General features: G+C 39.6%; 1 protein-coding gene across 1 annotated transcript in view; it reads left to right on the forward strand.

Moving 5' to 3' along the window:
• Positions 1-22,299, forward strand: part of DOCK8 (dedicator of cytokinesis 8) — a gene marked incomplete at its 5' end in the record, with an annotated part of 46,803 nt that overhangs the window by 20,242 nt on the left and 4,262 nt on the right. The window contains 16 exons of the mRNA XM_009078687.1: positions 746-885; positions 1,435-1,604; positions 2,946-3,091; positions 3,818-4,000; positions 5,335-5,470; positions 5,955-6,042; positions 7,729-7,825; positions 9,097-9,231; positions 11,054-11,206; positions 12,264-12,422; positions 13,209-13,309; positions 13,731-13,923; positions 18,606-18,749; positions 19,560-19,691; positions 21,547-21,681; positions 22,205-22,294. Of these exons, the coding sequence (XP_009076935.1) occupies positions 746-885; positions 1,435-1,604; positions 2,946-3,091; positions 3,818-4,000; positions 5,335-5,470; positions 5,955-6,042; positions 7,729-7,825; positions 9,097-9,231; positions 11,054-11,206; positions 12,264-12,422; positions 13,209-13,309; positions 13,731-13,923; positions 18,606-18,749; positions 19,560-19,691; positions 21,547-21,681; positions 22,205-22,294 (2,202 nt within the window). The remainder of the gene's footprint in view (positions 1-745; positions 886-1,434; positions 1,605-2,945; positions 3,092-3,817; positions 4,001-5,334; positions 5,471-5,954; positions 6,043-7,728; positions 7,826-9,096; positions 9,232-11,053; positions 11,207-12,263; positions 12,423-13,208; positions 13,310-13,730; positions 13,924-18,605; positions 18,750-19,559; positions 19,692-21,546; positions 21,682-22,204; positions 22,295-22,299) is intronic.

The raw sequence follows: 22,299 nt of genomic DNA on the forward strand, positions 1-22,299 counted from the left end.
AGCAAGAATTTGAACTCATAAAACCAGTAGCTGCACTGGGGAGTAGAGTCTAAGATTTATGCCTACCTGACCAGGGGACAAAAACATTCCAGGTGACCTGTGGCACACACCTATGATTGGAGAAGCTGAGAGGTTCACAACACATACATAGCAGCAACTTTCCATTCCTGGACTGGCTGTATATCAGTCATAGCCATAAGTTACAGCAGTTTGAAGGCTGCTCTAAATTATGCCAGCTGCCAGCAAGCTCAGCCAAGGATTTCCAGGGTGAAAGGAAACACTGTTCACATGTCTTTCCTGACCTTACTTCCTTGCTAGACATCATGGATGCTCAAGAAGGCACAGTGCAGAGCCTCTGACACCAAAGTTCCTCTTAATGTTGAGGTAGCCTCTTGCTGTATGATGCCCAATGGATGCTCTGAAACCGTAAGACCCATGTTTAGAATTGTAAACATGGAGAAAATTTTAACTTTGTGTCCTATCCAAACTAATGAATACAGGATTGGAATTTTACATCTCAAAAAAACATCTAACGAGCAGAGAGTGGAAAGGATGAGATTGCATTCTAGCAAGCAACTCATTTGAAATTAGATGCTTTTTATTTCACACTCAGATATTTTCCTCCAAAATGTCCAACCTTCTCTTAAGGTCTGTGGTTTTCCTCTGTTAGCTACATGGACAGTGGCAAAGCAAGAAGCTTTGATTTTGGTGATCATTCTTTAACACTTCTAATATACTTTTGCAGAACTCCAGCTCCTGCTCTAGTTTCCAGGACCAGAAAATCACTGGTATGTTTGACCTCTCAGCTGAATACCGTCAACAACACTTTCTGACTGGCTTGCTTTTCACTGAATTGGCAGCAGCACTGGATGCAGACAGCGAGGGGTGTGTATCCCAATTTGTAGATTTCAGAATGGGATTGAGTCACACTGTTACTCTTGGCAAAGTCATTGTTTGATTCCAGGGCTGTCATGTTTTCCTCACTCTTTTAAGTGAGTCACTCTGTAACATAGCAATGACCCAGTCATTGTTTTATCTGCAATATGTTGCTCCTCGTGAATAAAAATATACGATTGGTTGTGGTAGTGTTTGATACATACAGGAACTGAGAACACAAAATTTCAGTTGTGTTTCTCTCTAAAATGCATCTGCCTTCATCTGAGATCAAGGGCTTAGCTAAACTTTGGTCAGAGTTTGATGGGAAGTTTGAAAGACTTGGGTGCTCTTTGATTGTGGTAAAGTGGCTTGAAGATTTAAGATACCTATCGTTTGCAGGGAACATGAATCTCTGCTCAGAATGGAAGAGATTATCCAATGAATATTGGTGTATTAATTTGTTTCTTTCACCTCTACTGTGTTTATTAAATCTTTGATTTATAAGTGATTTGTGCATGACACATAAATGCAGCTCATGGATGGTTTCTATGTTAACAGGATTAGCAAGGTACAAAGAAAAGCTGTAAGTGCTATCCTTAGTCTGCTGAGTTGCCATGACCTAGACCCACGTTGCTCCAAAAAAGAGGTGAAGATTAAAATTGCAGCTCTTTACCTCCCTTTGGTTGGTATCATTTTGGATTCACTACCGCAACTCCATGATTTTACAAGTAAGACCTTTCTCCCTTTGAATTTTTCAGCTTCTTAGAGTGACTTGTCTAAACAGTATATCAAACATAAAAGAGATCATGCTAAGTGCAGAAATTCCCTATGGTCTAATAAGGTTGAATCCTTATTTGCTTAGAAGTAAACTGGATTTTTACAGACAGGAAAAACTTTAGTGCCCTCACTTCATGAGCAAGTGGTGCACCAGAGTTATATGTCTAAGTACTCCTGTTTATCTCTTAATGTAAGCTTTATGATCTTGCAAATAAAGCCTGCAAGGTCTGCAAGAAATATTGAGAACTAGATGGGCTTAACAGAAGTAGGGAAGAAAACAAGAGTGATGCTGACATCCTGTTACATCACAATTAAAGAAATTGGATTGTATTCTTTGTTTCTTTTTCTATTGCTCTTCGGTGCTATTAACGTGATACCAAAACTAATTTATTGAAGCTGTAATATTGGAAGAATTTATTTTTGTCTCTCACTCTGAAAATATTTTGTATTTAGATGACTGAATAAAAACTGTGATACTATGAAAGTATTATTTAGCACTTTCAGTTTGATAAGGTGAAAGCATTTGCTATACATTGGCTAATTGGATCTCACACCATTCTTCTGATGTAAGTATTACTCTTATACCACAGATGAAAAGAGTCATTGTGAGGAAGCCCAGGTATACCAGTATGACTAGGTTTTAGAGTGTCTTTATTTTTGGGTATCTGTCATAAGAGGCAGTTGATCTCGTTCTGAGCACACGATGTCCATCTAGTCACTCAGTTTCTCTGAAAAACATGACTTTCAAAACACAAAATGGATGCTCAGAATCAGAGGAGACTTTTATAAAACTTAGGTATGAATAACTTTATTTGCTGAAAGTGATGTCAAGAGCTAGCAGGGACTAGAAGCAGCTATTGATGCCTGAAATTAAACTTGTTCTTTAGTCAGCAGGCAATACTGGCTCTGTCAGCTCTTAGCAGACTTACATACTTGGTTGAATATCAGCAAATCCATGTATGGCTTTTGGAGTTTATCCTCTTGTCTGAAATGAACTGGAACTGAATGATTCCAAGTCTTAGAAAGCACTGGCTTAGCTTTGAACTTCAGAGACAATCCCATGTTTGCTACCACCTTTTATTCATTTGAATAATTTGGCAGTCTTTGCAGATGGCTGCACTCTGCCTTACCAGCACTCTGCCTCTTTTACTGCTTGGGTCATCAGCCAGACCAACAGTCTCAGGGATGGAGGTTGCAATTGTTTTGTTAGGTTACAGACCAATGGAAAATGGTGACGTGAACTGCAACAGCTGTTTTGGCCCTGAAGTTCCAATGGGATATTTCAAATCTAGTTTCAGATACCCGCAGTGGAAAGGGACGAACAGGAAACCCAGAAGAAGAACAAGAGTCTGCAGGTGCAATAAACCAAAATGTGGCCCTTGCCATTGCAGGGAATCAATTCAACCTCAGGAACTCCGGAATATCTCCATTGTCCCTGGTATGTTCACTGCTCTGCCAGTCTCCTTTCTTGTATCTGTTTTCCTCTTTCTTTGTTTTTTCCTTTTATTCTTTCTTGCCACTAATAACTACAGCCATAAGAAACTGCATTCTTGTTTCCTCCGAACTAAAAAATCCCTCATATTCCTCCAGTCATCTCCTCCTCTTCTGTTCTAATCATTTAGTTACTCCTTGTGTAGTTGTCTTCTTCTCCCATATGCCTATTTCCATTTCCACACCTAACTGAGATTCATTTCTAGATCAGCAAATGCCACTGTGACTCCCCTGCTGCCTCCCAATTCCAGCCTCACATGAGTCTATGGACCTAGGACTCAGACCCTTCTTCTTGTCTCTCTCTCTTTCCTGATGGTTGTATTTATCTTCTATGCAATTTGGCTGGCACAAGCGCATGGCAGAAGGGACCCCTTTATAGGTTGTAAAAGAACCTGTGGAATCTTTTCTACACTCTTCCAAGGAAGTTAAAGTACTAGCATCTAGCAAACAAGTCTCTTATACTTCTCTCTGTCTTTCACATGCATTCAACTGGCCCTTTCACCAATTACACATACATTCAAAAAATACCAGAAGTATGACCTGGAAGAGTTTAAACTTACTGATGCCCAGTCCTGAGATTTGATTTTGCTGAATTTTAAATAACATTACTTCACCTGAATGTCTTTCGTCTCCTTTTCCTTCTTTAAGTGACATTTACTTTATCTGCTCCTAGCCCTACAGACAGAGTGCCACATTAGGTCCTGATACAACTCGCAATCTTTTGATCTGTTTCCTCTGGATCATGAAAAATGCTGATCAGAATCTAATACAGAAATGGATTGCAGACCTTCCATCCATGCAGTTGAACAGAATTTTAGACCTCCTCTTCATTTGTGTCTCATGCTTTGAGTACAAGGTAAGTGAAGCATGGCTTGGTTTGGTTGCCCTGCTTTGGTTCAGTTTTTTTCTTTACCTTCCAGCTGTCCAGGGGAAATGTATCATCAACAATGCTTAAATTAGCAGTTTTCCAATCTATGCTACAAATGGACAAATTAATTCAGATAAAATAGCTGACACTAGCCTTCAAGCAAAATGCAGCCAAAACCTTTGAGGAAGTCCTATGAAGTTGTCTTAAACTGTTTCGTTATTTTCCTTTACCTGGGCATTTGAGGGCTATATTTGGTGGGCAGTACAGCTTCTGGAAGTACTGGCAGGACACTAAGGATGACCCTTTAGTTAAGAACTGGAACTTAGAGTCAAGACTCTCCTCTCTGACAGGGTCTATCTGAAATGGGTCAAATAACCTTCTCTCTGAACTTTAATTTCTCTCTCCGTAGTACTGAGCTACATCTTTGTGTCTATTAGCAGTACATATACTACTTCTTTCCTCATTCACAACATTTATGAGCCTTTATACATTAGTGTGTCCGAAGACACTTATTAATGGAGGTGGTCTGCAGCAGGCCATGTCAACTGAACATAAAACTAAGCAAGTGCAGCTCTACAGTGGGACTGGAGTGAAGAAGGAGTAAGTAGTGATAAGAAAACTTCAGCTAAGGAAAATAAAAGGATAATCAGCCTTGACTGACTACCAAACAGCCTGTCAAGGATGCTTAGAGGTGATGATGAGGAAGGGCGAGGAAGTAATGAGCCCCAAAGGAGGCTGATGACCCCCTTAGCCTCCGCACATATGCGTAGAGCCACAAAACATATGTGACCAAAGGCATGTTGATGCCCCCACAAATTTGGATCCATCTCATCCTGTCATGTACCAGTCATGTCAGGATGACACTGCAAAATTATGATATAGAAGGCCACACACACCTTCTCGGTGGGCCCACCAGAACTCAAGGACCACGTTGCCTCCACAAGGGTGCCTGCTAAGCTTCTGTGCCTGCTGCCCGCCCCAGAATGGGGAAAAAAAAATCATCTCATCACTCTTGGGGTTGTTATGTACTCTTAATTGTTAGGGACATAACTTTTCCCTTATAAGGTAGTAGACGTTATATTCTTTTTGTAAAGGCACGCATATACGTAGGTGGAATAAATCACTTTGAATTTACTACCTCAGTGTGTATGTCTGTCCCGTTACCTCGAAATCGTTGATCCCTGGAATAATTAGTCAATCATATTCATTGCTTTCTGCCTCCTCTACAGGTCTCTCTTGTTGTGTCTCATTCTGAAGATGTAATTTGGACTCATGTCCAAAGATGGGGGTATTGATGATGATTGCTTTGACTTTACTTGCAGGGCAAGCAAAGCTCAGATAAGGTTAGCACTCAAGCACTCCAGAAGTCACGAGATGTTAAAGCTCGATTAGAAGAAGCTTTACTGAGAGGTGAAGGAGCCAGAGGAGAAATGATGAAGCGCTGCAGAATACCAGCAGGTACTTCATACTCCTCTTCCCCCATGCCTTTTGAGAGGAACTTTTCCTTACAAGACACTCTTGGATGAAAATATCATTAACTTTCAACCATCCAAGATGTAGCTAGGACTGAGCTCTTCTCATGTGAAGAATATGAGGCAAACAAAGAAGTTTTAAGATGTTCTGAGAAATCGTTTTAGTGTCTAATCAAGAGCCAAGAAATGGTGTCAGAACTACCAGTAAGAACAAGTTGCTCATTGCACAAAAAATGTTGTTTCCATTTAATAAATGGAATAATTTGTGGTTTTCTTTTTGAAGACACCAAGCAAGTTAATATTCTGAAAATCCTGCATTTAAAAAGTGATGGGGTCCTGTCTTTTTACTGGAGCCCTGAGGCTGTAGGGTTGAATGGTTTTAGTTCTGAAGGACTGCTACAGAAATATATCTATCAGACTTCAGGTATCCTCCTTTGCTTTAATCTCACTGACATACACTGCACTCTTAGGGAATGACAGATCAGCAGGACTAAATGAAAACCTGCGCTGGAGAAAGGAGCAGACTCACTGGCGGCAGGCAAATGAGAGACAAGATAAGTAAGTAATTTAACAAATATATATGGGTTTTATTAGAGCTAAGCTGTATAGGGTTTTTTATAATTTGTTCTTTCTTCTAGAGTGTTTGCAACATTTATTACAATGTTTTATTACAAACTCAGCAGTTTCAGTCCTTTCCCTGGACTTCCAAAGATAAAGAAATAGAAAATATTTATGTAGCGGAAGCGTGCAGCTGTTGCTATGATACAACAAAGAAGTCACAAACACTTGAATGAGAAGTTTAAATAGTCATCTACACATTTTTTCCTTCTTATTAACAGGGTGGTAAACACTAGTAAGTGATCCAAGTTGTATCAAATACTCCACAGAGGCTTGCTACGGCATTTATTTTGGTGTTGCTATTGGCACCTCACTATATACAGTATATACAAGCTGGGTTTGGCATGCTATGTAACTATCGAGAAAAGCTGTTTGCAGGAGTCAGAGAAGATTTGGGATTGTAGCAGTTATAAACTACATGTCATGTCAGAGAGGATCCAGTCACCAAGGTTAATGTGCAAGGCTCATTGGTTACTAGAAATGGTTCAAACAGCTATACTGTTCAGTAAATTTGTCCAGTTCTTACTCATATTTAGTGATCTCTGGCTTGATTATAGCACCAACCTTTTGGCAGACCCTTCTGTTCTTTGTTGCTTTGTGTCATTGTAATTAATAACCATATGATTGGCCTGACTTCCTTTCCTAGCCCTCCCCGGAATTATCTGGTTTTGCCCAAAAGGATGGCTCTGTACTGTTCTGGTTTTACTTTTGGGTAAATGACCATAGCAGAGCAGCTCCAGATTTTGAAGTCACTCAGAAGTGTGATTGTAAGGGTGTTGCTCCAGCCACACAAATGCACCTTAGGAACTTTGTCCCAAGTCAGAGGATCTCAGGCTCTAGAGAGCAACTTCTGGCCTGGCAACAGCACTTTTCTGAGCTGTTTAGGAAAAAGAACAACGCCTCTTTTGTGTATCTGGCATAGAAGGGGTGTCTCAAAATGCACTTCTGCTAGGAGCTGCACCTGTGGTTACACTATTCATCTCTAGATCTTGTCCTTAAGTCTCAACTAAGGAGGTATCATGCATTGCCTTACCACCACCTTTGATCTTTTATAAATATTTCAGTTCTCTCTTAAATGGATTGGGGCACTGCTGTATTGATACCAGCGGACCTGGTGTCTTATGTTGTCCACCGTCTCAAGAGTCAACATTTTAAATTATCTACCGTAAACACTGCTTCTACAGCACTGAAGCAATTTCCACTTTGCTTGGATCAGTCAATTTTACTTTTTTTTCCCCTGGAATTATCAGATCAATTACCTACCCCTTATTCCATTTTGAGACGGGTTTTTTTTGTCCTGCTACAGGCAATGCATTCAAAAATAACAGAATAGTTTATTGAACAATTGAACATGATCCTGAGTAACCATTATGTAGATCACTATTAAGGAAGCAGGAGCATGTATTTGAACTATCTAGAGACCTAGTTTTCTGATGTCCCCTTTGGGACTTCTCTTCTGTGATATCAGTTCTCCTCATTTGACTCCATACTATTTGAGAAACACATTGTTTGCTCTTATGGGATCATTCAGAATGATATCATTTGTATTTTGGCTTTGTTTAAACAGCAGGTCATCTAACTCTTGGGGTACTCTCTGCATACTTTAATTAGAACTCCGTTTTGCAGGACAAAAGCTGAGCTAGATCAAGAAGCTCTGATAAGCGGAAACTTGGCAACTGAAGCTAATCTGATCATTCTTGATATGCAAGAGAACATCATCCAGGTGGGAGACAGCAGGGCTGACTTGGTACTAATCCCTGATCCCTCAGAAGCCACTGGAAGCAAGATTAATTTCAATCTTCTGTTTCTTAGACAGTGCAAAATGTTTTAATTTGAGATTCCCTGTAAACTTGCATAGTCTTGAAGAGAAAAAAAAGATGAAGAAGAATGAATCCAAGGTTTAAATTACTGCCTGTCTTATGCAGTTGCTGCAAGCCCCTTCTACTATAGATCCTGCATTACTGTGAATGAAAGGGAAATGTATGACCTTGTCTTCAGTAGATGTTTTTGAAATCCACTTCCACTGTCTTACTATGCTCCTGGAGTTTGATGAGGATAAGGAAAGAAAACTGTTCATTTATGCCAGGAATGTAGCTGAAGATACTAGTAATTTGGAACTGAACTGCTGGATGGCCTTTGATCATACTAGCATGTATGATCCTGTGAGACAAAAGGATTTAGCCTTGACTCCCACAGAGTGCTCAGTGCAGGAATGTATCTGCCGCCTGCCTGGAGTCCTTCTGGAAAGAGATGTGCCCCGTTAAAGCAATGTAATACGCAGAAATTATTTAACTGTTGGAAGTCAGATGCAGTAAAATTTCATGGGTCCTTTGACAGCAGTGGAACTGTGATAGTTGGCTCTGCTTAGACATGATCTGGTTTAGGAGAGGCAATCCAAATTCATGGGTATGAGAATACTACTGTTGGAGCAACATACTTAATGAGGAGAGAACTTCATGCTTGAAAGCCTGTTAGTATAAAAGCACTTAGCTACTCGACTTTTATTGTACTGGCCATTATTTTCATATGGCACCACTGTAGCACCTAGACTGCCCACTATTTGGGTTGTGTGTTTGATCAGACTATGCCAGTATGTCTATTTAGCCTATATGCCAGGAAATCAGAGCATGAGGAGGCAAGGGAAGGGATTGTGCTTGCCCACCACAGGATCAGTTCCTAATCCAAAGTACATGAAGGATTGGACAGAACATGAACAGAGCTTCAGGAATAACTGCAGAAGGTGGTTGAGCTTAAAATGCATCGGAGGGTCCATGTCCCAAATTGAGAAATGTTTGGGACATTTTCCTCTCTGTCTTGCTGATCACTACAAAACCGTTTTGAAAATCCTCTGAAGCAGATGGTAACAAATGAGAAAAACTACAAATTCTGAACTCCTGAATGTATCATAGACAGGAGAGCAAAACTTCAGTTCCTATGTGCTAGTTCATTACTGAATTACTTCATGCAGTTACTGTTTTTCTCTTTCATCTGTAGGCAAGTTTTGCAGCAGAGTGCAGAGACAATCTTTTGGGAGGAGTTTTGAAGGTCCTGGTAAATTCTCTTGGCTATGATCAAAGCACCACTTACCTGACTCATTGCTTTGCTACACTGAGAGCACTCATTGCCAAGGTATGCTCGTGACATATTTTTGTTTTCATGCTTCCAGTCAAATTATTAGAGCAACATTTCTAGTGCAGAGCTGTGTGCATACACTTAGTGCTTTTCTTTGGCATTCATTAAAGATATTTTGCATATGGAAATATAAATGTCTGTCTGTACGGTTGTTATAGGATTTCTACAGCTGTTACAAGGTTATTTCATTGATCACACAAGATGGAATAACTGAATCTGAACAACCTTGTGGTTCTAGCATCGTACTCTTAAACACAGAAGACTTACTAATAAAAAGGCAAAAGATTCCACCCATTATATTGTAAATACATTCTGATTTTACTTAGAAATCTTAATGCTAGGGTTTGCATGGTTTCCATAAAGATTTAAATTATTATATCATCAGGACTAGCTTCCAGCCAGTTGGTCAGCAGAGAAATCAAAGCTCATCAAAGATCAAGGGGAATCATTCTAGGTTTCTACTTTTAAGAGAGGTTCTAAAATTCTAAGTAGATTCAAAGATGCTGGCAGATTTCATCTTTGTTCTGCCTGAAAACTAAACTAATCCTAATCTCCCCTTCATTTCTGTATCACCAATAAAAAACTCCACAAACTTCAAAATGTATATGAGGGCAGAAATTGACTCAACATTTTTATAATGTGGTTCATAATGGTTTGGGTGCTTCATTAGGACTCTAAAATCTTTTTAAAATTAGTTCTCCTACAAAGAAAAGCAGTTCCACAAAGGAAGAATCCATGAAATGTGTATTTTCCCCTAAACTATTCTAAAGTGCAAATAAGAAACAGGATACTCTTGTCCAGTTAATGCCTGTCTGCTCTTAAATGCAGATTGGCTGACAAAGCCTAATTACAGGGTAGGTATCTGAGTAGTTATGAAACTAATAATTATGTTTTCATTGTACTTTATCTTTGAAAGTCAACTTCCAATTATAATAATGAATTTTGTGAAGCAATCATTATTGTCATTGAAACAGATCTTCTAGTTGAGCTGACTCAGTTCTGTATTTTCTGAAGCAATCATTGCAGTTATTTCTATTACACTGTAAGCCTATAGATGTTATTTTACAAATAAAAAAGATAAAACCTTGTGCCAACATGCTCATAATATAAATTAGACATAAAGCAGTGAGATAATGGACTGAAGAAAGACTGAGAACTGGGAAATGGGTCTGCAAATGAGAAAAAATATCTTGTATTCACTGACACACCTTTATCAGTCCTATGTATGTACATATGGTACTAGTGCATCTATGCTGTCTATGGTGAGAGTTTCTTGGGACAGACATCCTGCCTTCTGAGTTTATTATCTGCTATGTGCATTGTGAAGACACTGTAAAGAAGAGTCTGGCATGAAATTTGGGCAGTGGAAGTTTTATGACACACCGTAGGAGGAAGAACACACTGGAGGCCTGGGTAGGACGTTGGTGCAAGGAGTTAGTAATTGCTCCATGTGTTAAGGAAGTATTTGCATGTTTCATCAACTGTTATCTATTCTGAAAATAGCAATTCTCCATGCTTCTAAGAATTTTGCAATGTTTGATGTTTTCGAAGGCTCTTGGAGCCATTGCACTCTGAGAAATGTTTTTATTCCCTCTTTCTCTTTTCAAAACACAAAGACTGTTTTCAAACATTTCTTTCCTGTTGAAAAGCTTAAAAATGGAACCTACAGTATCACAGAAATCAGAAAATAAAAATATCTAAAATGTATCTTTTTGAAAACTTTAATCTTCTGAATCCTGTGATTTTTGTGTACTAAGCTAATGATGTTTTAATGGCTAGAAATGAGAGTAATGAATATTTTCTTCTCTGTCTCCCTTAGTTTGGAGATTTGCTGTTTGAAGAGGAGGTTGAACAGTGTGCTGACCTGTGTCAAAGAGTTCTCCATCACTGCAGCAGCAGCATAGACATTACACGGACTCAAGCCTGTGCCACTCTATATCTCCTCATGAGATACAGCTTCAGCTCTACCAGTGTAAGATGTTGAGAACAGCAGTATAGTTTGTGCCACCTTTTTTTGTGACCAGTTGAAACAGAAACTGAAGTTGTGACAGCACACACAACACATCTGCAGATAAACAGCCATGTGTTCTGCTGTTTCACACATTTGAGCCAGGAGAAGTGCTAAAAGTGTAAGGGGATAGTAGTTTTAATTACTGGTCATTATTTTATTTAGGAAAATGTGACTTTTTCTGCAACATTTGTACATGCAGCTTCAAATGGAACAGCATTGAACCTCTGACAGCAAAGACTACACAATGCATAAACAATACTCTTCATTTTGTCAGTTTTTTTCACTCCTGTATCAGAACTACTCAGCCTAGCTCTATTCTAATGTAATTACAACCTCAGTAGAGCCCCCTGTAAATTTGTAGTAATGGGAATTCTTCACCAGCTCCTTGGTCTTAGGATTAGGCTCCAATTTTTACATATGCATCTATGTGCATAATGTTCTAGCACAAAGGGACATGCATTAGCATTTTGGATAGCATCTGATCTTGCACAGCATTTCCTTCACTAGCTGTTACTTTAGAAGCCTGGAATATCTAAAAAGTGTTAGCTTTGAAGAAAGAAAATGTACTGCTGAGACACCATGATCAGCAAGGTGTAGTGCATCATTGGTTGAAGCCCTCAGAGGCCTTTTGCTTCCCAGACTTGTTTCCAGAGGGTTTTCCCAGTCATGCTTCTTCTTCCTCTCTGTGGGTGGTTTGGTCTACACACCTACTGATCTGTGCAAAGTGGGAAGGGAGTGCTTCTGTCTTCTCTATGTCTGAAGCAAGCATATGTATTCCAAGGAACATTCTTGCTTCAAAGTACGGACATGTCAGAATTAGGGAACTTTGGCTTAACTGGGTAAAGCTGGACTGGCTTTGATGCACCAGAGACCAGTTACATGAGTGGTGAGTTTAATGCACTTGGTGTGGGCAGGAGATCGTATGTTTGGTTTGTACAGGAGATACAGATATGTGAACTGATATGCACTATGCAGTGCAGCCATCATTCTTTCGTGTTTTTGTTTCTTCTTCTGGAAGAATTTTGCAAGAGTGAAGATGCAGGTGACCATGTCCCTGGCCTCTCTGGTTGGAAAATCACCCGAGTTTAATGAGGAATTTCTCCGACGGTCCTTACGAACCATCCTAGCCTACGCAGAGGAAGATACAGATATGCAAGCAACTCCATTTCCCATTCAGGTCAAATCTTTTATGACATCTGTGACTTTTACCAGGAGCTTGTACATAGAAGTGTGCTTGAAGCAAGTTCTAGATCTTGGTCTTCCAAAGCAACAAAACCAAGGTTGCAGGGATTATTGCATAAGTTTATGTCTAGTACAATAAGTGGGGGAGAAGTGGATGACATAATTCCATAGAATAAACTCATGAGAATTTCCTCTGAAATTACATTACAGGAGAATCATCTCTTAGTTTTGAGTACAGCTTTCTTCTAGACCCCAGCAGGAACTGTGCCCTATAAGATTTTCCCAAGATGGAATTTGATTCATTGTGTTTCCAGACAAGTACAATCATGGAAACGTCTTTCCCTTTGCCAACTCATAAGGTGTCAGCAGTGTTAATGAAGAACACTTCAGACAACTGTCATATGCTTTGCTAAAAGTCTTAAAGTAACTCAGCTTGTGCTGAAGACTTCCAAAAATACCTGATTTGTTATCAGGTCAAAGATCAGCTAAAGCTGAACTCCATTAACACATAGGTTTGATGTTTTTTCCATTCAGAAATAGATCAAAGTATATCAGCTCATTTTGATTAATTAAAATGTGTGCATAAGATTTGCTATGTCAGCAGTCGTTGCTGCATTGAATAGAGCTGAAAACGCATCTTTTGTAGCAATTCAGCATTCTGACATTTCTCGGGTAAAAGAGACTTAAAGAGAGTAACATCATCTGGTGCAGATACTGTTGTTTTTCCAGAAGGAAAAAATAAACACCTGAGAAATGCACATTCATCTTTGTATTACTGCAGGTGGAGGAACTGCTGTGTAATCTGAACAGCATCCTGTCAGATACAGTGAAAATGAGGGAATTTCAGGAAGACCCAGAGATGCTGATGGACCTCATGTACAGGTGAATCTGTTTAGAATTGCTACTCAGGAAATTCTGCAGTGAGGTGAGCACAAGAACTGTGCATTTTAGGGGTGAGCTATGGGCCCCTCTTTAGCACAGCTGATCGGTCACAGAGGGCCCAGGCTGCAGTATTGAGCACATTGCAGTGGAGCCATTGGGAGGTGGGCATAGATTTGGGCAAGGGTTAGAGTCAGGAACTGATACATACTAAAGAATCTTGGGTGCAGTGGTTTTACTCTCCCCATAGACCCAGTGCATCCTGCCTCCCCTGCCTAATCATTTCTTTTGCCTTGTATTTGGGAATTATACAGAATAAAGACAAAGATGACTCCGTCCATTCAACCCAGGTGAAGAATCAGCAGAGTATTTCTGTGATTTGGCAAGTGATCATTCACACCTCCTTTCTGCTCTGTGTCATTAGAATTGCAAAAGGCTACCAGACATCGCCAGACTTGAGGCTGACTTGGCTGCAGAACATGGCAGAGAAGCACACCAAGAGGAAGTGCTACACAGAAGCAGCCATGTGCCTGGTCCATGCTGCAGCACTGGTGGCAGAGTACCTGAGCATGCTTGAGGATCGAAATTATCTCCCAGTGGGCAGTGTCAGCTTTCAGGTAAAAAGCTCTGACATCATAGCCTATTATAGAGTGTATATTCCTTCTTGTCTTAAACAAAGTAGAAGTGCGTGTATGGGGAAGAAAAGTTACAATGGCAAAGTAGCAGCACTACTCTTGGTAGGTTATTCCAATGATATATACTTTCATGAAACCTAGTCCCTTAGTTTCTGGCTATCTCCAGCTTCTATTACCAGCAGTTGGATGCTGTAATCTCTTATTTGCTAAGTAGAACCCCTATATTATTATGTGCCTTTTCCTGGGGCTGTTACTTATCAACTGTGACAGATGCATTTTTTAAACTTCTTTCTCATAACCTAGGTAATTTGAGCTACACATTTTTTAGGTAGTTCTCCAGTCTAAATCAAAACCTGTTTTGATTAATGAATAACACAATCACTGTAGGGTTAGTTAGATCCAAGTGAAGTAAAAGTGTAGCAGTTAGATCCAAGTGAAGTAAAAATGTCCTCATAAATTCTTTCAGTGTGGGAAGTAGCTCTCACATAATCTCTCCAAAAACTCCACTGGTTCTTTTGACATTGTTGAGCTCTTTACTCAGTAATACATAGATCTCTTCCAGACAACTTCCTTGGGGTTTGTTTTTCACCATACCTTTATACCACACATAGATAAAAGCATAACTCTGTGTTATTAAAGTTCAACATTTTGAAGTGCAGATACATATATATACTTACCAGATTGTGAATTTTTGGTTACCCTTACCTGAACTGTCTTCATGTGCAAATTGAATGGTTTTACTGCTTCTTTTTCACACATTAAAAATAGAAATGGCCGAACTCTAAAATATTTCCATGTATTGACAATTCCTCCTTTATCATTATTCACTAAGACCAGTGAAAACTGTTATTATTTAAAGAGTGTTGGCTGCAATGATTATGTATCATTTCAACTACTTAGTGGAAATGCTTTGCAGAATCAACTTAGATGTTGTATAGACATCTACTGTTTGGGCATTATTACTTTTACAAGATTGTTATCTCTTTTTTAAAAAGTGTCAGGTTTCCATAATCCTGTGCTGATTCAGACTAACTATGACGATTTTAATGTTTTATTTAGTAATTTTGTATCTATATTTCCACCACTTTGTCCTGGTGCAGACTGATAAACCTATCACTATCTGCTCGTCTTGTATACTTTTTTCAAAATGTGGTCCCCAAAGCATATTTCCTCATCTGTAACTTTCCCAGTTTTCTAGAACATATGACAATTCAGTATTCACTTCTTGAATACCCTTTTGCTTCACTCTTTTGAACTCTTGAGGGGCACATTTTATGCTCAAGGTGGTTTTGAAATGGCTAACAGTAGTAGTAGTAGTTGGTGTGTTCATTACCCCTTGATACAACCATACCACCTGGGAGTTTTTTCCTTCAAAATAGTAAATGTGAACACAATTGAACTACTTCACATTTTCTGTTGAATTCAGTTTGTTGGGCATTAGTATTTGCAAATTCCACCCCAGCAATCAGTTGATGGACTAGTGTTATTCTTGATTTTGTTTATTATCAAGATAGCCATATATACTCTTTTTACTGTCTAACCTTCTGGCCATGGATTTACACTTCTGCCATTTTGCATTCCTTATCAGTTATTTATACCTCCAGACGTTAATGTCAGTTTATCACTTCTATTTAGTTCCTTTGTTCCTACTTGTTGCCCACTATCACCATTTAGATTTAAGTGAAATCTGCGTGCCCTTCCCAATGTTATCCTGCTCCCAGGCTGCCTTGAGTGCTTGTGAACTCACACAGTTGTCCATAATGCACTTCCTCTTTCCATTCCTAGATTATGCAGATTGCCATGAATGGATATGCTTCCATTTATTTTAGAGAATTTAAGTATATTCTACAAGGCACAAGGCAAGCAAAAACTTAGGAGTTTAAAAGCAGCAAATCAATCTCTCTCATCAAAATGCTTGCGTAAATACATGTTTGTCAAATGAACAGTTGACCCATAGGAGAGAGGTAATAAAACGCCTTAGTGACCAGAACACAATTACACAACTCTTTATCTGACAGTATTATTTTGAATTTCGGTTTGCTCAATGACAATAATTAACTGTAGTAACACCTTGCATTTTTACATAGGCTTTCAAGAAAAGAGGTCTCATTCTTTACAAACAGGTTTGTGTTTTGTAGCACCTGTGAAGAACTTATTCCAAAGACCTTGTTAAAAGAGAGAAACACTATGCAGACTGCCTCGGCTTTACCTGGAGTTACAGATCTCAGTCACTGACTCTCTGTAATCATTTCTTCATTTGACTCAGATATGACATTAACTAATATCAGTGATAGACATTTAGTTGTGGCATTGAGGATGATAATAATGTATCTAAAAATATTATTCTGGATCAGCAGAAGTGTTGTCTGCTTTTTACAGATGAGTAAAATTAGGCAGCATAGGATCAAATCAATTGATCTAGGTCTTCTGCAGCGAGTCTGTTAGCATCCAGAAAACTGATTGTCAGTAGAGTAACACTTTTCCTTATAGTGTGCCAGACAAAACTGTTAGTGCTTCCCTCTATGCAATCAAAACTATCCCTCAAAATCAGAATGGGGTCACTTTCAGTGGCATTTCCCTTGAGCTTAATTTGTGCTTGCACTAAATCCCCTTTGCAAGTGATAAGGCAGAATTACTGAGAGGATGAATTGCATATGACTTTAAAGCCATTTATATTACCACAGACAAGTATTTAGGGTGTGTGTCTACCCCCTGAGGCACTGGGTAATTAGTCAGGGCTCAACAGTAGTGTAATTCGACTATGCTGTTTTGGGGATCTAGTTTGCAGACTACCCTGACCATATTTAACATGGTGATAAGGGCTGGGGATCACAGTAAAGCTCTTTGAGTTTATGCAAATGTTTGTTTTCCAGAAAGAAAACTAGGCTTGTGAAGTTCAAAATAATTGCTTATGAAATACATGGTAATTTATGTATTGCCTTTATTATACAAGGCACATATAAAATTCTTCAATATGAAAGATAGATCAAGGCTAAAGTTGGGTGAGGCATGTCCACTTCGCAAAAGATCATGAAAGCACCAGGAGTACATCATGAAGGCTCTCTCCTTCTAGACTACATGGATTGTAAGACATGGAAATACATGCCTAACACTAGTTATTACAGGCTTAAAGGTGAAGAAGGAGTAGTTGATGAGTGTGACTTTGCTGTTACTTCCATAAATAAATCACTTCTTTGGACTCTTTTCTCTTTTCTGCAAAAGAAAAAGGGAAAAGACCCAAACCACCAGAGGCCACATGAGAACAGTCCTTAGTGGCTACTGTTACAGAACAGGAAAACCAGAAATTGAAATGCACCATGGGTTGTGAATTGTCCTACATATGTGCCAGTAAGGCTAAGTCTGGTTGAAGTTGCCATCTTCAGTGAGGCTGGTAGGTAAAATGTGGCATGGGTGCACTAAATGTGCTAGAGTTTTCCCTCTGGCCAAAATTCAGATATATTCTTAACTCCTGTGACTGCTGTCCTGAGGTTTGTGTTCACCCTTCCAGTGGAGGTGACATGATGTGCAGACTAGGCACCGCAATGGCAGCATGGTTGGAGTAAACTTCACCCATGGAAAAATAAATACATCCACAAAAACCAGGGTGAGAAGCCCGATGTTGCTAGTGATGTGTGGTGCCAATTCTTTATCTGAAATCTGATCAATAGTAACAGCCCTCAGTGTCTCTGCCATTTTATAAAGTTGTCTTTAAAGACTCAGCTAGCTAGCCAGCTGGCATCCATCCTGCACTCAGACAGATTGTCATTGCCAGTTTCTGCTGAAGTGAGACACTATGACACTAATTTAACTCCTTTTAATTAATTACAAATCGAAGCTTAGCATTTCTGCTGCTATTGAAAGTTACATATGCTAGTCCCATTTACACATATTTTGACGTTTATTTATTTGTATTTCTATGCATTATGTTATGTATTATAAAATGTTTAATGTTCATGCTAACCAGTGTGATTTATTCAAAGGAATCCTGAAGAACAACAGACATGTTATTTCATGGTCTAGAATCTCAAAAGAGTTACTTACACTGTATACTTTATCTAGTTTTATTTAAATGCACAGTAATATCCATAACTTTAACAAGGAACCGGGTAAATTCTGAAGGATCAAACAGTAATATGGCAGAGGGCGAAACAAGAAGCAGCATTCAGTTACTATAGTTTTTAGAGCAATATTGTCTGTGTCCTACTTCTCTTGTGCTTGAAAAAGTGAAATCTAAACTTGAAAGTTCAATTTATTCAAGCTGGTGGCAGAAGGTCCCAGAGTGCAGCTTGAAATTTCCCACCTCCACATGCCAGCAACAGGAAGGGCACATTGGAGGTGGCATTGGAGATTGAGCTCACGGCAGCTCCATGGAAATCCAGACAACAGAGAAGGGCCAGTTTGAGATTGAGAGTTGTCTGCCTTTAAAACCTGAGTCAAGAAAAAAATATTTATGATTCTTCTAGCGACATTCCTGATCTGCCATGTATGAAGATTTGTAATGCTACATTTGCTTCTAAAAGAAATTTAACTATGTGTCCCCAGCTGCACTTGTATTATCTCATTCTTCTTCATATCGTGTAAATATGTTGAAACAGTTTCTGCCTCGATCTTTATGACATACTATTAATCTAGGTTTCTGATTTCTGTGCTTTGATGTATTTTAGAATATTTCATCCAATGTGCTGGAGGAATCTGCTGTTTCAGATGACGTTTTGTCTCCAGATGAAGATGGTATATGTTCTGGGAGGTATTTCTCAGAAAGTGGGCTGGTAGGGTTGCTGGAACAAGCTGCAGAGCTCTTCAGCACGGTGAGTGAGGGCCAAAATCACCAGGTGGGGATAGTGGGCTGTCTGGGCCAGATCCATAGCTTATTTTCCTGCGCATACTGCACCACAGATCTGCTGCACTCAAATAACAAAAGGCCACATCTTATGGCTGGGTCTGTTCTGTTTCCATCAGTCAGATAAACTAGGCTTTACAGGTAGCATAGCTCAGCCATATATCCATATATCTATGCAGACTGCAGGCAGCATCAACAGAAAGCAATTGTCTCAAGCATGAACTGAGACTTTTGGTTGGTATTACCGTGGGACAGTACATTTAAGAAAAAAGTCTTGTTTAAACTATAGGTTAGAAAGCATATGAGAGTTATTCCTATGCTTTTACACTGCATGCAGCCAACAGACTCACAATCTTACCAGCTAAAGAGTCATGATGTTAATACTGACGCAGTTCATCCTATTGCTGTTGTGCTAAAGAGGATGCATGATTTAGCATATCTGAAGGTATCAGTTGGGTTCCTTTGGTCCAGATGCAGCTGTGGTTGCCCTGAACCATACATACTAAAAAAATCCATTTCCAGCTGCTCACCTGAAGTTCTAACTCTTCAAGCCCTACAGCAGAAACCATGTGCTTTACTGGATCTAACCTACATCCAGCTTGTTGTTTGCTGTTCAGAACTACCCATGTACCGTCATTAGTTTTTAGAAAACTAGATTACCAAATGTGTCCTATAAATCCCCTTTTCAGCCAGGCCATTAATGGATATCTACTTACTTTTCAAAGTGCTTGAGGACTCTTTTCTTTTCTTCTTTTTTCCCTTTTTTTTTTCTCCGAAGGGGGGATTGTATGAAACTGTGAACGAGGTGTACAAAATTGTCATCCCCATACTGGAAGCACATCGAGATTTCAGGAAGCTTACCCTGACACACAGCAAGCTACAGAAGGCCTTTGACAGCATTATTAATAAGGTACTTGTGACATAAGGCACTGCTAGCAAGACACATTGCTGGGATGTGTTGGCTTTTTTAGACTGGCATTAATAAAACTGTTCATGTGTGTATCTGGTTTGGGTGGCCAGGTTTTGGTAGTGGTCAGGGAGAGCTACAAGGGTGGCTCCTGTGAGAAACTGCTAGAAGCTTTCCCCATGTCCAACAAAGCCAATGCTGTGGCTCCAGGATGAACTTGTCTCTGGCCAAGGCCAAGCCAATAAGAGAATGTAGTAACACCTCTGTGATAGCATATTTAAGAAGGGGAAAAAAATTGTTGGGAAGATGTAACTGTGCTCAGGGAAGAGAGGAGTGAGAACATGTGAGAGGAACAACTATGCAGACACCAAGGTTGCTGGAGAAGGAGGGGGAGGAGGTGCTTCAGGTGCCAGAGCTGAGATTTCCCTGCAGCCGATGGTGAAGACCATGGTGAAGGAACTGTTCCCCTGCAGCCTGTGGAGGTCAACGGGGGTGTAGAGATCCACTTGCAGCCTGTGGAGGGGATGCATGCTGGAGCAGGTGGATGCTCTAAAGAAGGCTGTGGCCCTGTGGTAAGCCCATGCTGGAGCAGCCTCCTGGCAGGGGCTTGCAGACCCATGGGGAGAGGAGCCCACATTAGAGCAGGTTTCCTTGTAGGACTTGTGACCCTGTGGGGAACCTGTGCAGACCTGGCTGTTCTTGAAGGTCTCCTGTGGAAGGGGAACCATGCTAGAGCAGTTCTTGAAGAACTGTTGCCTGTGGGAATGCTGGAGAAGTTAATGAATAGCTGTTTCCCATGGGAGGGACCCCACGCTGGAGCTGGGGAAGGACTGCTCTCCGGGATCAGCAACAGAAACAACATGTGATGGACTGACTATAACCCCCATTCCCTGTCTCTCTGCACAGCTGGTGGGGAGGAGATAGAGCCTGGAAAGGAGGGAGAGTTGGGGGAAAGTGTTTTTAAGACTTGTTTTACTTCTCATTATCCTGCTCTAATATTGATGGGTAATAAATTCAATTAATTTCCCCAAGCTGAGTCTGTTTTGCCCATTATGGTGATTGGAGAGTGATCTCTCCCTGTTCTTTTCTCAATTCATGGACCTTTCATTATATTTTCTCTACCCTGTCCAGTTGCAGAGCAGGGTGATAGTCTATCACCCAGCTTTGGTGGGTACCTGGCATCCAGCTAGGGTCAACCCATCATAATGTGACATTGATCCATTTCCTTTTTTCAAACCTAAACTTCCATCTGCTTTGGTCTACCTATGCAGCCTGCAAGTGAAAAGAGGCTCTGTCCTTTCTATAGGAAAAAAGCAGAAATGGATATAAAATTGGTTTAGCTGAACATATATGTGTCCAACTGGACACATCTGTTTAAGAAAAATAAATTTGTGGTCAATTCACTAGTGTTTTCAGTTATAAAACAGAAGAAATACAAAAGCCTGGTTAAATTCTCAGCACTCATACTGCCCCTTATCTGTCTTCAGAAGAATCTTATTGCTGAGTCTAGCAGTTTCAAATTCTTGTCAATTCTCATTTCAAAATTTTAATTTTGTGACATGTATCCAATGGAATTAAAAATAATATAGTATTTTGTTTTGTAAATGCCACTTCATGATCAGTCTAAATTTTAAGTTAGATTTCAGTTAAATGTCCCCTTAGTTTGTATGTTTTCCTTCATGTATATGAGCTTCTAATCCATCAGTGCTGGTGGTATATAGAAGTGGCTTTGAAATGGGGCAAATGTAGGAGTAGTGGGTTTTCTAATATGTCAGTTGTGAAAAAAAGGCATCCAAATACTACAATGTTCACATAAAAAATAAGCATTTGTAAATTTCCTCTTTATTTTATTAATTAGGGTCAAAAACGAATGTTTGGGACTTACTTCCGTGTTGGTTTCTATGGATCCAAATTCGGGGACTTGGATGAACAGGAATTTGTTTATAAGGAGCCTGCAATTACCAAGCTCCCTGAGATTTCTCACAGATTAGAGGTAAAGAAAAATAATTATGCTAACATGATCTCAATTATTATGTTATACTTTCCGGTGAACTGACACAGTTCTAATAGTATTATTGCCATATAAAATATCAGTAACAAACTGATTTGTCCTATAGATTTCATGTGTGTATATCCTTTCCCTTTTAAAGCTTAATGATGTAAGTGATCCATTCTCTTGAGGCAATCTCTCTTAGGGGCAGACCTGTAATATCCTGAATAATTTAATTTTGAGTATGGCAGATAATTGGTTTTGTATCTTTTCAGCTTTGTTATAGAATTGCAGTGTTCCCTTCTGATTGTTTTACTTCAACTTTTGCATTTGTGTGAGCAACTCACACTGATCTTTGTCAGAAGATGCCTTACCTTCACCAGCTGTGGTTCATGGAGCAGTATACTGACTGCACAAAGCCCAGAAATTGTCATGATTTTCACTCCTTTGCCCTAGAAGTATACAGATTATTTACCATTGCATTAAGGACTAGAACCACTGTGGGACAATTCTGTTTCCTTTCCAGGGATTTTATGGCCAGTGTTTTGGGGAGGATGCTGTGGAAGTGATTAAGGACTCTGCTCCTGTAGACAAAAGAAAGCTGGATCCCAATAAGGTAGG

This window comes from Acanthisitta chloris, unplaced genomic scaffold (assembly GCF_000695815.1).
Source record: "Acanthisitta chloris isolate BGI_N310 unplaced genomic scaffold, ASM69581v1 scaffold107, whole genome shotgun sequence".
Lineage (NCBI taxonomy): Eukaryota > Metazoa > Chordata > Aves > Passeriformes > Acanthisittidae > Acanthisitta > Acanthisitta chloris.